Source organism: Loxodonta africana, chromosome 19 (assembly GCF_030014295.1).
Source record: "Loxodonta africana isolate mLoxAfr1 chromosome 19, mLoxAfr1.hap2, whole genome shotgun sequence".
In the NCBI taxonomy this organism is placed as follows: domain Eukaryota; kingdom Metazoa; phylum Chordata; class Mammalia; order Proboscidea; family Elephantidae; genus Loxodonta; species Loxodonta africana.
Window position 1 is genome coordinate 15,520,355 of NC_087360.1, and position 13,001 is coordinate 15,533,355.

At 42.2% G+C, this 13,001-nt stretch overlaps 1 protein-coding gene across 2 annotated transcripts in view; it reads right to left on the bottom strand.

Annotated features, from left to right (window-relative positions):
* Positions 1–35: 35 nt before the first annotated feature.
* VSIG10 (V-set and immunoglobulin domain containing 10) overlaps positions 36–13,001 on the bottom strand; it is a 50,358-nt gene continuing 37,392 nt past the window's right edge. Inside the window, exons 4-8 of one of the 2 annotated variants that reach the window (XM_064272268.1) lie at positions 8,296–8,406; positions 7,488–7,503; positions 5,505–5,725; positions 4,659–4,749; positions 36–4,065 (exon numbers count right to left, since the gene is read on the bottom strand). In XM_064272268.1, the coding sequence (XP_064128338.1) occupies positions 4,062–4,065; positions 4,659–4,749; positions 5,505–5,725; positions 7,488–7,503; positions 8,296–8,406 (443 nt within the window). In that variant the 3' untranslated portion in view covers positions 36–4,061. The remainder of the gene's footprint in view (positions 4,066–4,658; positions 4,750–5,504; positions 5,726–7,487; positions 7,504–8,295; positions 8,407–13,001) is intronic. The other variant, XM_003419272.4, reaches the window with a different exon arrangement.

A 13,001-nucleotide genomic window follows, 5' to 3' on the forward strand; every position in this document is an offset into this window, starting at 1 on the left:
CTGAGGAGAGAATTTGGGAGAGACAAAACGGGGGGGGGGCAGGAAAACGGGAGCTGAGTACATATTAAAACGGGGTGGGGGAGGCGGTAGTAATGAGGCTGGAAAATGAAATCGAGGGCCTGAGGAGGAGGAAAGATCAGAGGTTAAGCGGGAACCCAGGTAGAAGACACCAACAGAGCAGCTGGGGATAACGGGGGGATCAGAGAAAGCCCGTGGGTTTTTTTTTTTTTTTTTTAATGGGGAACAGATAGGCAAGCCCAGGGGAAAGGGCAATGTCAAAACTGGTAGTGAAAAGGGAAGGTGAGAGATGAGGGGAGACGAAAAAGAGTGGGGTCCAGAAATTAGCAAGCAGGATAAACATGGGTAGGAACCCAGGAGGCCTGTAGTCACATGGGGCCCAGGAAAAAGGCGCTCAGGACCAGAGATAGAGGAAAACAGGCAGAGGTAAAATGGGGAGCTTAGAAAACCGGGAGGAGGGGGGCTTGGGTTTAAAAAAATAAATAAATGGGAAGTGTGGGGTTAAAAAAAAAAAAAAAAGGGAAATTGAGGTCAAGGTAGGAAATATCGACTTGGTTAAAAAGGAAATAAGTTTCAAATGCCACAAAAGAGCTAAGGAGTAGTGGGAAGGAAATGTGGAGGGAGTCTGGAGTGAAGAGAAAGGGAGGGGTGGGGGAAGAAAGAGGAATGACCTAAGAGAAGGGGAGGTTGTTTGAAGCTAAAGCTAAAAACTGAGGAAAAGCCATGGGCCTAGAGAAAAAAATAAGAATGGAATTGGACAACCTGCAGTTGGGGGGGTGAGGTGAGAAGTTGGTGGCAACTAAAATTAGCTGAGCCAAGTGAAGAACTTCAGAGCCACCCACTTCGGGAACTGGACTGCTAACAGAAATTGTCTTTTTGCAACACTTTATCAGTTCCATTATAACACCTACCCTAGCCCTTTAATGTTGGAAAGTGTGAAATCTGACCAAAAAAGTGGCATATGTTTAAGGATATGCAGGCATTTGGCACAAGGAGGAAAAAAATGGAAAAAAAAAAAAAACAGTTTCTCAGAGGGATTAGGAAAGATGCAGATGAGTTAGAAGGTGTTAAGAGGGTCGGTACTGTCTACCAGTCATGGAAGATAATGAAAAGTTATTACCGATAAGAAACTGGTAGGAAAAAAAAAAGTCTTGGGCAAACTTGTTTTCCCAAATTTGTTGACTAATCAGGTCTAAATAAAGATCACTAAAGCATTTATTTAAAAATAACTTTATTCCATAATCTTAAAAAAAAATCCATATTATAACCTCAGAACTAATTTCTCCTGACCTCACCCTTCCAAATATGAAAATGTGGATAATGCAGACAGATCTGCTTATTTTTCTTTGCAGCAGTTCCTGGCCAGTCCCATGGTGAGAGATGGCAGTTGGCACTTATTGCATCATACAAATTTTACCCAGCAAGGAAGATTTTCCAGGTCTCGCTTGGTGCATGGGTTATGGAAATTTTTCCATCATGTGTTTTCCTGCTACAGTGATAGAGCCTGTATGTGCTTGTGAGGCTTGGAGCTAATATCAAAGCCATAGGATTGTGTGCCCCACACCCCCTCCTCTGATGGTCCACCAGGTTATAAGGAAAAGCGATGTCAGCTGTGATATCCTTGAAGTGTTTTATCTTAGTTCTGATAAGTAGATCTCTTGGTCTCCAGAGTTCACACCACAGACAGATGAAATTTTTAAAAAGCAAAATGTAACCTGGACTTTGGCACCATCAGGACAAAGTTCTGTAGCCCTCTGTCAACGTATCTATGATTATGGGGATGGATTGCCTTAAAAAAAAAAAAAAAAAGAAGAAGAAGAAGAGGTCCTAATTCTCTAAAAAGCCTTAAAACTCAAAGACCTCCAGTAGTGGGGCTCTTAAGCGACCTACCCATATTAATGTGCATACCAAGTCCAGAAATAAGTGATAGCAGCCACAGCTCAAGTGGTCAAAAAATGTGTAATTTACAGTGTTTTGGCACCAAGACCTTGAAGTTCCCATTTGCTAGTGGAAAAACCCTGCCTCAAATATTTCCTATCATCACGTGTGCGCACAGGAGAAGAGGAAGTTGTGGAAAGCATCCCAATGATCTTGCAAAATGTTCTCTGTGTCCCAGCTTGGTATTTTTTTTTTTTTTTTCCTACATTTTGTTTTGTTTTTGAATATGGTCGCCTCTGTGTAGTAGACTCTCAAATTCAAGAATTTAGCCATGGAAGACTTTAAAGAGATTAACTCAGACTTCGGCGACTTCAGAAGCCACTGGTCCAAGAATCCCGTTCTGAAGCGACACTATCGTACAGTTAAGAGTGGTTAAGCACATGAGGTACCGTGGAGCAAAAGACCTGGCCCAACTAAGGAGAACTGCAATTCACAGCTATCCCTGAGGGGTGGAAATAGTAGCCAGCTCCTGAGCGCCCCAGAGTCTGAGCTGGGGACAGGACACCCACTGAGTGATTTACTCAGTTTAGTCCCTTCATCCAGGAAAATAACTTCCCCCAACGTCAGCTACAGGGTTACTCTAGATAACCAGCTTCTCATCCTCAGAGTCACGGGTATTAGAGAAAGAAAAGTTCTCTTTTAAGTCCGAGGTCTTGCCCATTACAGCAGACTATGCAACATTAAAGAGTGCAGATTCACATCAGATTTTCATGTTTAGCTCATATCGCTTGCACCCTTATAAGGTCCCTGCCATTTAAGATATTTTGGATAAAATCAGAAAGGAAAAAAAAACCTCTAATCTGTCCAAGGATCTGCTTGGAAGTATCAGCAGCCTAAACTCATTACACGTTATTTTCATTGGAAACTTGATCAGTGTAGTCCCATAATATCCCTAAGATGTAGGAAGGAAACAAGTTTTCCCACTTCGGAGATGGAGAAACCAAGGCCAGATGAACTGGTTTGTACAAGGACTCCTCCTCACGAGATAACTCTGGTACCAAACCTTTATCCTGCCTTTCACAGGAGAAGTCAAGACCAGGATAGGCTGAAAGCGAACAGTGCAGCAAAAGAGGCTTTTGTATAAATATGAAGCACTGCTAAATGTGAGGTTATCATGAAAGGCACTTCCTCTTATCGGCCCCTTGTCTCTTTGAAAAGAACTGTATGTTCAGGGGAGCAAAAAATCATCAGGAGAGCTCTGAAAATGCCCTTGCCTGAAGCCATTCTCCGAAGAATGAAAGGCACGTGGCGGTAACTCCTACAGTTAGCCTTTCTCCTCCCCTAGGAGAGGCAAAGAAGAAGATAATTAGTATCTACTGAGCGCCTGGCATCCGAAATGACCTCATTTGATCCTCACCACAGCCCCATAATGTAGGTATGATGTCACCCATTTTACAGATGAGGACATGGAAGCCCAGCGAGAGGTAACGCCACATGCTCAAGCCCGCATAACAAGGAGCAGGGCCCAGACTCAAGTCCAGGTGGTTCCAGCTCCAAAGCTTGAGCCCAGCTGCCTTCCCCTGACCAGCAAAGGCAGCTGACGCTGCCTCACTTTTTCCAGGAAATTGACATTTGCCTGCTTCCTCGGCCACTGGCTCACCTGGGCAGTGATAGACGGCATTTTCCTATCACCCCACAATATACAGCTCTGTGCCAGGGCAGGCTGGTTACAAACCTGTGATAGTGGCAAAAGGCACTGAGACCGTGGGCTTTTGCCCACTCCTCCCTCCAAGTCAGCGTCTGCCACAGTAGGTGCACCTGGATCAAGCCAGGAGTCACAGCGTAAGTGACTCCTCAGACGTTAACGCAGCCTTCCCCCACACACCGCATTCCCAAAGCTTTGTAACATTCTTGAGAAGACTTAACAGCAAATCAAACCAATTAAAAAAAAAGGAAGGAAAGATGTGTGTGTTTTTCTTTTCTGCCGAGAGACCCAAACCATGGCTAAGGCAAGACCCCAGTTGGGGATGCAAGTCAAAGCTGGACGAAAAGCATATCTTCAACCTTGCTTTCCCAGCTTTTAGGAAAAGATAACGATCGACAGTCTTCTTCTTCAAACTGGCCTGTCTTCTTCGTGAACGATGCCACTCTGCAGCTCACTGCTGTCATCTGTATGGGGGGAAAACACAGTCAACTCTGAATGATCTCAAGGGAATGTGTTTCTGTTTCCACCATCAGTTTTCAATCATTTCAGTAATTTGTAATTCTTTACTGGAAAGCAGGACAATGAATAAGGAAGGCAGAAGAATTGATGCCTTTGAATTACGGTGTTGGTGAAGAATGTTGAATAGACCATGGACTGCCAGAAAAATGAACAAATCTGTCTTGGCAGAAGTACACCCAGAATGCTCCTTAGAAGCAAGGATGACAAGACTTCATCTCAGGTACATTGAACATGTTATCAGGAGGGACCAGTCCCTGGAGAAGGACATCATACTTGGTAAAGCAGAGGGTCAGCAAAAAAAGAGGAAGACCCTCAATGAGATGGATTGACACAGTGGCTGCAACAATGGGCTCAAATAGAGCAACGATTGCGAAGATGGCACAGGACCAGGCAGTGTTTCGTTCTGTTGTACACAGGGTCATTATGAGTGGGAACTGACTCAGCGGCACCTGATAACAACAACTGGAAAGAAGAGTGAACCACTCAATCAGATTTCACAGAGGAGCAGGTGGGGCGGGATAGGTATTCCTCCTTTTACCTGCTCCCTTTCAGAATCCTCATAGACTGGCTTGATGATTTCCATCCTTCATACTCTGGGATTGTGCCATTCCCCTCTGTCCTTTCTGCTTCTGCAAATACAACTGTCCTTAAAGTCTCACCTCACATCCCACCTTCTTCCACAAAGTGTCTCTAGACCAAATTACCCCTCAAGGCTGCCATCTCTCTCTGAGGTCCTATAATTTTTAAATGCATCATTCATCAGGCAATTAATCAACTCCCTCCTTGCAACAGTTCCTCTACTGCTCTCTCTCAGCACTGTTTAAACATTGCTTGCGTTTTAATGTTCCCCCATGTTTTGGTCTGCTTGCCCTAACTGGTCTTGTGTTGCTCCTTGTCTGCACACATTGTCTTTTTTCCCTCTACGTGCACTACCAATAAGGCCCCTGGATGGCACAAATGGTTTTCTCTCAGCTACTAGTCAAAAGGTTTGCAGTTCAGCCCCGCCCAGTGGTGCCACAAAAAACAGTCCTGGCAGTCCGCTTCCGTAAAGATTACAGCCGGGAAAACCCTAAGGAGCTCAGTTCTCTGTTACACCTGGGGTTGCCACGAGTCCGAATTGACTCAGTCAGCAACAGGTTTGGGTTTTTTTTTGGTGTGTTTGTAACAATGCCAATATTGTGCCTTTCCCAGAGAAGTCCTCTGAGAAATGTGTCGGTTTAATTTTTGCATTGGTAATCGTCCTTCAGCTTCTCAGGTTCGAGATTAAACTTTAGCTAACTAGCTTTCCCAGCCTTTAAAAAAAGACAGAATCAGCTCTGGAAGGTTTCCTCCTGGGAGGCTCACCACAGCCCATCAGAGGGCTTTGAAGGGAAAACGAGCTTACCTTGTAGAGCCTGGAGCCCGTTCCCCATCTGTTCTATGTTCCCGTTCACCAGTGCAGTCACTCGGTGAATGTGGCCGTGCTTGCGTGTTTCTTTTGGCAGCTCCTCCCTCTCCTTTTCTTCCTCCTCCTCCTCCTCCTCTTCTGCAGCATCTTCCTCTTCCTCCTCCTCTTCTTCCTCCTCTGAATCCACCAAAACCATGACATCACCCATGTCTTGCCCCCTAATTTCCAAAGGGGAAAAATAATCAAGAAGATAGCCAGCTTTTCTGCAAACTTCAGACCTCGCTGAATGGGAAACACTAGGTTTTTCTGCACCCTCTTTGGCAATATGGAAAATTCTTCATGCGTTCAACTTGGTTAAGTCACGAGATGATGGTGTGATGGTATTCTCACAGAGATGCCAGCACAGGTTGCTACAGGGGATCATATCTTGTGCTTCTATTAATTCCTCCTCAGAAAGCACTCTCCCCTGCTCATCAGGGGGGTGTCGGTGTCCCAAGCACCCACCACTGCACTTCCCCTCACAGCACGTGCTCCTTTCCTGAAATGCCCTCAATTCCACTCCACTTGCTGAAATTTCTCCTCATCCTTTAAGCCCAGGTAAAATCCTCCCCCTCCCCTGAAGCCCTGAATGATGACTGTGTTTAGTCTGTGCCCAGCGGTTTAGCATTTAATTGCTCTCTGGTATACCGCTAGTTTTGCTTACCCAGCTAGACTGTACATTTCTTAAAGAAGAATGAATATGAATGGGAGCCAGCCACAGTCCTAGGAGCATTATGTTCTCATTTAATCCTCATAACCCCACCTGTGAGACAGAGGCTTAGAGAAGATCAGGCACTTTTCCATGGTCACAGGGCCTGGAAATGGCAGAGCTGAGATTTGAACCCACGTCCACTAATTGAAAAGCCTTGTCCCATTATGGCATGCTGCTGCCTCCGTGTGAGAAATAACCCTGGGAGATAAAAGACTAACCGGGAGAAACCCCATTCCCATTGGAATCGAGTCAATTCTGACTCATAGCGACACCATAGGACAGAGTAGAACTGCACTGGGAGAACAGCTCTCAAATGCAGGGCAGTAAATATTACCTTGTCTCTCGGAAGGCGGTCTCAGAATAATAATATTCCATCACAAGGAATACATAAAGAGAAATTATTTTTCCATAGAATCATAGAGAGGTGTTCTTTGCCCCCACCCAGAATCTCCTCAGAAAATGAAACACACAAGTTCCATCTAGTTACATGGCCCCTACTGGGGTGCTCCTTTGGGAGGGGCTTCTGGGCATGCTCAGACTAGTCTTCCAAAACATTTCTTATGACTTATTCTTTCTTTTAGCTCTTTTTAGGAAAATAAACTAAAATACATGCATGAACTTCTGGGCTCAATATGTACATATTATCTTTATGCCTCAGTGATGGACAAGCGATGAGCCCACCCTGTGGTGGTCTAATAGCTCATTAACCAAAAAAACCAAACCCACTGCCGTCGAGTCGATTCCGACTCATAGTGACCCAATAGAGCTGAGTAGAACTGCCCCACAGAGTTTCCAAGGAGCACCTAGCGGATTTGAACTGCCAACCGCTTGGTTAGCAGCTGTAGCAGTTAACCACTGTGCCACCAGTGTTTCCCCAATAGCTCATAGAGACTGAAAAATCAAGGTGAAGTTTGTCATTGTAGAAAGAGCACAGACTTTGGAATCAATTAGACCTGGGCACTGCCACTTACTTCCTGGGTGAACTTGCAGAAATTACTTTATGTTACTGAGCCTCTGTCTCCTTATCTGGAAATGGAAATACCACCCCCCCCCCCCCAGAGAGCTTATGAAAGGGTTTATAATTGTGCCTAATGAAGCCTCCAGTACAGTGGCTGGCACACGGTGGGTCCTTGGTGATAACTGTTATCATTGTTCTTATAATAGGAAACAGAACAGCAGTGAAGACAGATAATAGGAATGGGTTTGATTTGAGTCTTGGGAACACTCACCTGAAGGTGCTTCCTACTGAAGGGGGAAAGGAAAAAAAAAATTAATATCCAATAACATCCACTTCAGCATCACAAATGTTTTTTAATAAGTCTAACATTAACATAAGAATAACAAATGAGAACACTGACCCAACATCAAAAATGGCAGTGTCCATCAGCAGATGAATGGATAAACAAAAGGTGGCATATGAACAAATGGACCATTACTCAGCCATCAAAAGGAATGAAGTTCTGATACATGCTATGACATGGATGAACTTGAAAACATTATGTTGAATGAAATAAGCCAGACACAAAAGGACAAATATTGTATAATTCCACTTATATGGAATATCTAGAATAGGCATATTCATAGAGATGGAAAGTAGATTAGAGGTTACCAGGGGTTGAAGGGAGAAGAAATAGGGAATTACTAATGAGTATGGAGTTTCTATTTGGGGTGATGAAAAAGTTTTAGAAATAGATAATGGTAATTGTTGCACAAATTATGACTGTAATTAATGCCACTGAATTGTACTCTTAAAAATCGTTAAAATGGCAAATTTCATGTTATATATATTTTATCACAATGAAACCCCCTCCAACCCAAACAACCATTTCAATCTAACATGTACAAAAGAATGAGAAAACTGACCCAACATGAGAGATGACAAAGAGTGTTCAGGGATGGTACTTAGGAGCCCCATCACTGCACATTTTTACCCAGATGAAGTGTATAGAATGGGACTTCATAAAAGGGGCTTCATTCCCCCGCCCACGCACTTTCAAGAATCCTGAAGGAGAAGCACAGGGGCCCAAGAAGCCCTACCTTTCCAGCACAACACAGGACTGTAATACAACAGAAGCCCTGAGATAATGGCCAGTCCTAGCAGAAGGAGGCTCACAATGGTTCCCACGATTCCTCCAACGTTGAAAGGTTCTGTAAAGACAAATCACACCATGTGATATGCACACAGCCCAGGATAGGACCACCTCCCTCATCTGCCCTGGGTCCAAGTCTTACCTTGGTTTCATGACCTTGAATAAGGTATATGACAAAAACAAGATAAATATCTCATCTCCCTAACTCAGACAGAGAGATTGTGGGGATCAAATGAAGCGCCCTATATGAAAAACACTGGAAAGCTAAAATCTCTACATGTCTACCAGACATCAAGACTTTATAAAAAGTCACAGTAATTAAGAACGTGATTATTGGTGCCACAATAAACAGTTATCAATGCAACAGAACAGAGAGACCAGAAAGAGGCCCACACATAAAAGGGAACTTGATATACGACAGATTAGTGAGGAAAAGACAAACTATTCAATAAATGGTTCTGGGACACATGGTTATACAAATGGAAAAAAAAGAAACTTGATCCCTACCTCACACCATTCATAAAAATCAATTCCAGATGGATTAAATATAAAAGCAAAACATTAAAAATTTTAGAACAAAATATAGGAGAATATATTTGTAATCTTGGAACACGAAAGGATTTCTTAAGATACCAAAATTGCTAATTTTTTAAGAAAAGATTCATAAAATCAACTACATTAAAGTAAGAACATCTAGTAATCAAAAAAATACTATAAAGATAGAGAATAAGAAAACAAACTAAAAGGAGATATTTGCAACACATAAAACTTAAGAACTCCTACACGTCTATAAGATAAAACTCACAAACCCAAATAAAATGTCAAAAAACAAAAAGTAAAAATGTTCAGGCTTCTAAGTAATTAGGTTCACAGTGGGATTCCGTTTTACACCTGCTATTTTGAAATTATGAACTTATAAATAAAATTTTGAGGCCTCGGGGGGGCCAAGATGGCTGAATAGCCAGATGCTTCTGGAGATCCCTCTTAAAACAAAGACCCGAAAAATCAAGTGAAACGATTATATTTCTGACAAGCTAGGAGCCCTGAACATCAAAGACAAAGTCAGAAAACAGACTGAGTGGCAGGGAGAGAAAGAGATGGTTTAGAAGCAGAGAGGAGTTGCCAGACCTGAATAGCTGGGATCCCTGAGGAACCACTCCCAGGCACAGCTGCAGCAGGCTGGTAGTAGCGTTCGGCCACAGTTTCCTCAGGGAAAAGCAGCCAGCTGCACAGCCTACTCACACCTCCCGAACCACAGAAGAATGGTGCTCTCGGCAAAATCTAAGTACTTGCATATATTTTACCGTGTCCCCTGCCCTAAAGCTGGCTTCAGTGGCTGTTCATTTCCCTGGGCCTGAGATAGGCCCATTTGAGTGCCCTGAGCCATGCTCCCAGACGTGGAGAAGGAATAAATTCACAACAGGGGGAAATGATAATTTGCCAGCTCCACTAACCTGGGGAGCTCAGGACAGAAGCAGCTCCCGTCCAGGCATAAACAGTCCATGGACTTTGAATACCTTTCCCCCTTGCATAGACCTGTGTGGGCCTATTTCAGGAGAGTAGGCCCTTGCTGGCAGACTGCAACGTTTAAGCTGTGTGATGGAGAGGCGGGTGTTTGATATTTGACACCCTTTGCCTATTAAACAGGGTCCTTACCTACCCACATCAGGGCCCTAAGGACTAGCGGCTCCACTTAGGTCACCCAGCCACCCACAACAGGGGCCCAAGGATAATTAGTACCTCCCAGTCCTCACAACCAAAAGCACTGGGTGCCCATGGCCTGACTGCAGAACCCACCCACCAGTATACTCTAGGGAACAGGAATGCACTTTCCCAGAGACACTCAGGGGACAGTTCTCAGCCCCCTGCCCTGTTCAGAACATGACCCCCTGCTACAACCAGATACCAGTACCAACACCAAACACCCCTGACCCTCTAAGACTGTAGGACAGAGCCTGTACCACATACTTGATGACTAGCTACCTGGACACCTGAGCTGAATCCACACAAGAAAAGTGAATGGACTCATAAGCTCATATACCTGATAACAGCTCTAGCCATCTGGTGATAGGACGTCAGAGATCCAAAGGCAAAAATAATCAAGCTAGCTCACTCAAGCAACCTATTTGGGCATATCAAAACAAAGTAAGAAAGTAGGATACAGTAAGCAAACATAAAATGAACTAATACAATATCTTATAGATGGCTCAGAAACAACAGTCAATATCAAGCCACATAAAGAAACAGACCATGATCGCTTAAACAGGCTCTCAAAACAGAGAATCAAAGGATCTTCTGGATGAAGGTGTCTTCCTGGAATTACCGGAAGCAGAATTCAAAAGATTAATATACAGAGTTCTTGAAGACATAAGAAAGGAGATCAGGCAATATGCAGAACAAGCCAAGGAACAAACAGACAAAACAGTTGAAGAAATTAAAAAGGTTATTGAAGAACATAATGAAAAATTTAATAAGCTGCAAGAATCCAAATAAAGACAACAATCAGAAATTCAGAAGATTAACAATAAAATTACATAATTAGACAACTCAGTAGAAAGTCAGAGGAGCAGAATCAAGCAAGTGGAAGGCAGAATTGGGGACCTTGAAGATAAAGCACTTGGCACCAATATATCTGAAGAAAAATCAGATAAAAGAATTTTAAAAAATGAAGAAACCTTAAGAATCATGTGGGACTCTATCAAGAGCAATAACCTATGAGTGACTGGAGTACCAGAAGAGGGAGGAATAACAGAAAATACAGAAAGAATTGTTGAAGATTTGTTGGCAGAAAACTTCCCTGATATCGTAAAAGATGAGAAGATATCTATCCAAGATGCTCATTGAACTCCACATAAGATAGATTTTAAAAGAAAGTCACCAAGACATATTTTAATCGAACTTGCCAAAACCAAAGATAAAGAGAGAATTTTAAGAGCAGCTAGGGATAAAGGAAAGGTCACCTACAAAGGACAGTCAATAAACTCAGACTATTTGGCAGAAACTGTGCATGCAAGAAGGCAATGGGATGACTTATATAAAGCATTAAAGAAAAAAAATTGCTAGCCAAGAATCATATATGCAGCAAAACTGTCTCTCAAATATGAAGGTGAAATTAGGACATTTCCAGATAAATAGAAGTTTAGGGAATTTGTAAAAAAACAAACCAAAACTACAAGAAATACTAAGGGAAGTTCTTTAGTGAGAAAATCAATAATATCAGGTATCAACCCAAGACTAGAATACTGGGCAGGGCAATCAGATGTCAACCCAGATAGAGAAATCACAAAAATAACTCAAGATAAAAAAAATGCTCAAAACAGGGAAACAGTGATGTCATTATGTAAAAGAAGACAACATTAAAATAATAAAGAGGGACTAAGAAATGTAGTCACAGATCTTTCATATGGAGAGGAAGACAAGGTGATATAAAGAAATAAAAGTTAGGTTTTAACTTAGAAAAATAGGGGTAAATATTAAGGTAACCACAAAGGAGGCTAACTATCCTACTCATCAAAATAAAATACAAGGAAAAAAATAGAGACTCAGCAGAAACAAAAATGAAAAACAATGAAGAAAAGGAAAAGACAGTATATAAACTACTCACCACAAAAAATTGAGTGGGAAATAGAATCTGTCAACAACACACACACAAAAAAGGCATCAAAATGACAGCACTAAACTCATCAAAAAAAAAAAAAAAAACTCATACCTACCCATAATTACACTGAATGTAAATGGACTAAATGCACAGATAGAGAGACGAGACAGAGAGTGGCAGAATGGATTAAAAAATATATCTGTCTATATGCTGCCTACAAGAGACACACCTTAGACTTAGAGACACAAACAAACTAAAACTCAAAGGATGGAAAAAAATATATCCGGCAAACAACAATCAAAAAAGGGCGAGAGTGGCAATATTAATTTCTGACAAAATAGACTTTAACGTTAAATCCACCACAAGGGATAAGGTAGGACACTATACAATGATTAAAAGGACAATATACCAGGAGGCTATAACAATATTAAATATTTATACACCCAGTGATAGGACTGCAAGATACATAAAACAAACTCTAACAGCATTGAAACGTGAGATAGACAGCTCCACAATTATAGTGGGAGACTTCAACACACCACTTTCAGTGAAGGACAGGACATCCAGAAAGAAGCTCAATAAAGACACGGAAGATCTAAATGCCACAATCAACCAACTTGACCTCACAGACCTACAGAACACTCCACCCAACAGCAGCCAAGTATACTTTCTTTTCTAGTGCACATGGAACATTCTCTAGAATAGACGACATATTAGGTCATAAAGCTAGCCTTAGCAGAATCCAAAACATTGAAATATTACAAAGCATCTTCTCAGACCATAAGGCCATAAAAGTAGAAATCAGTAACAGAAAAAGCTGGGGAAAGAAATCAAACACTTGGAAACTGAACAATACCCTGCACAAAAAAGTCTGGGTTATAGAAGATATTAAGGATAGAATAAAGAAATTCATAGAATCCAATGAGGATGAAAACACTTCCCATCAGAACCTTTGGGACACAGCGAAAGCAGTGCCCAGAGGTCAATTTATATCAACAAATACACATATACGAAAAGAAGAAAGGGCTAAAATCAAAGAATTATCCCTACAACCT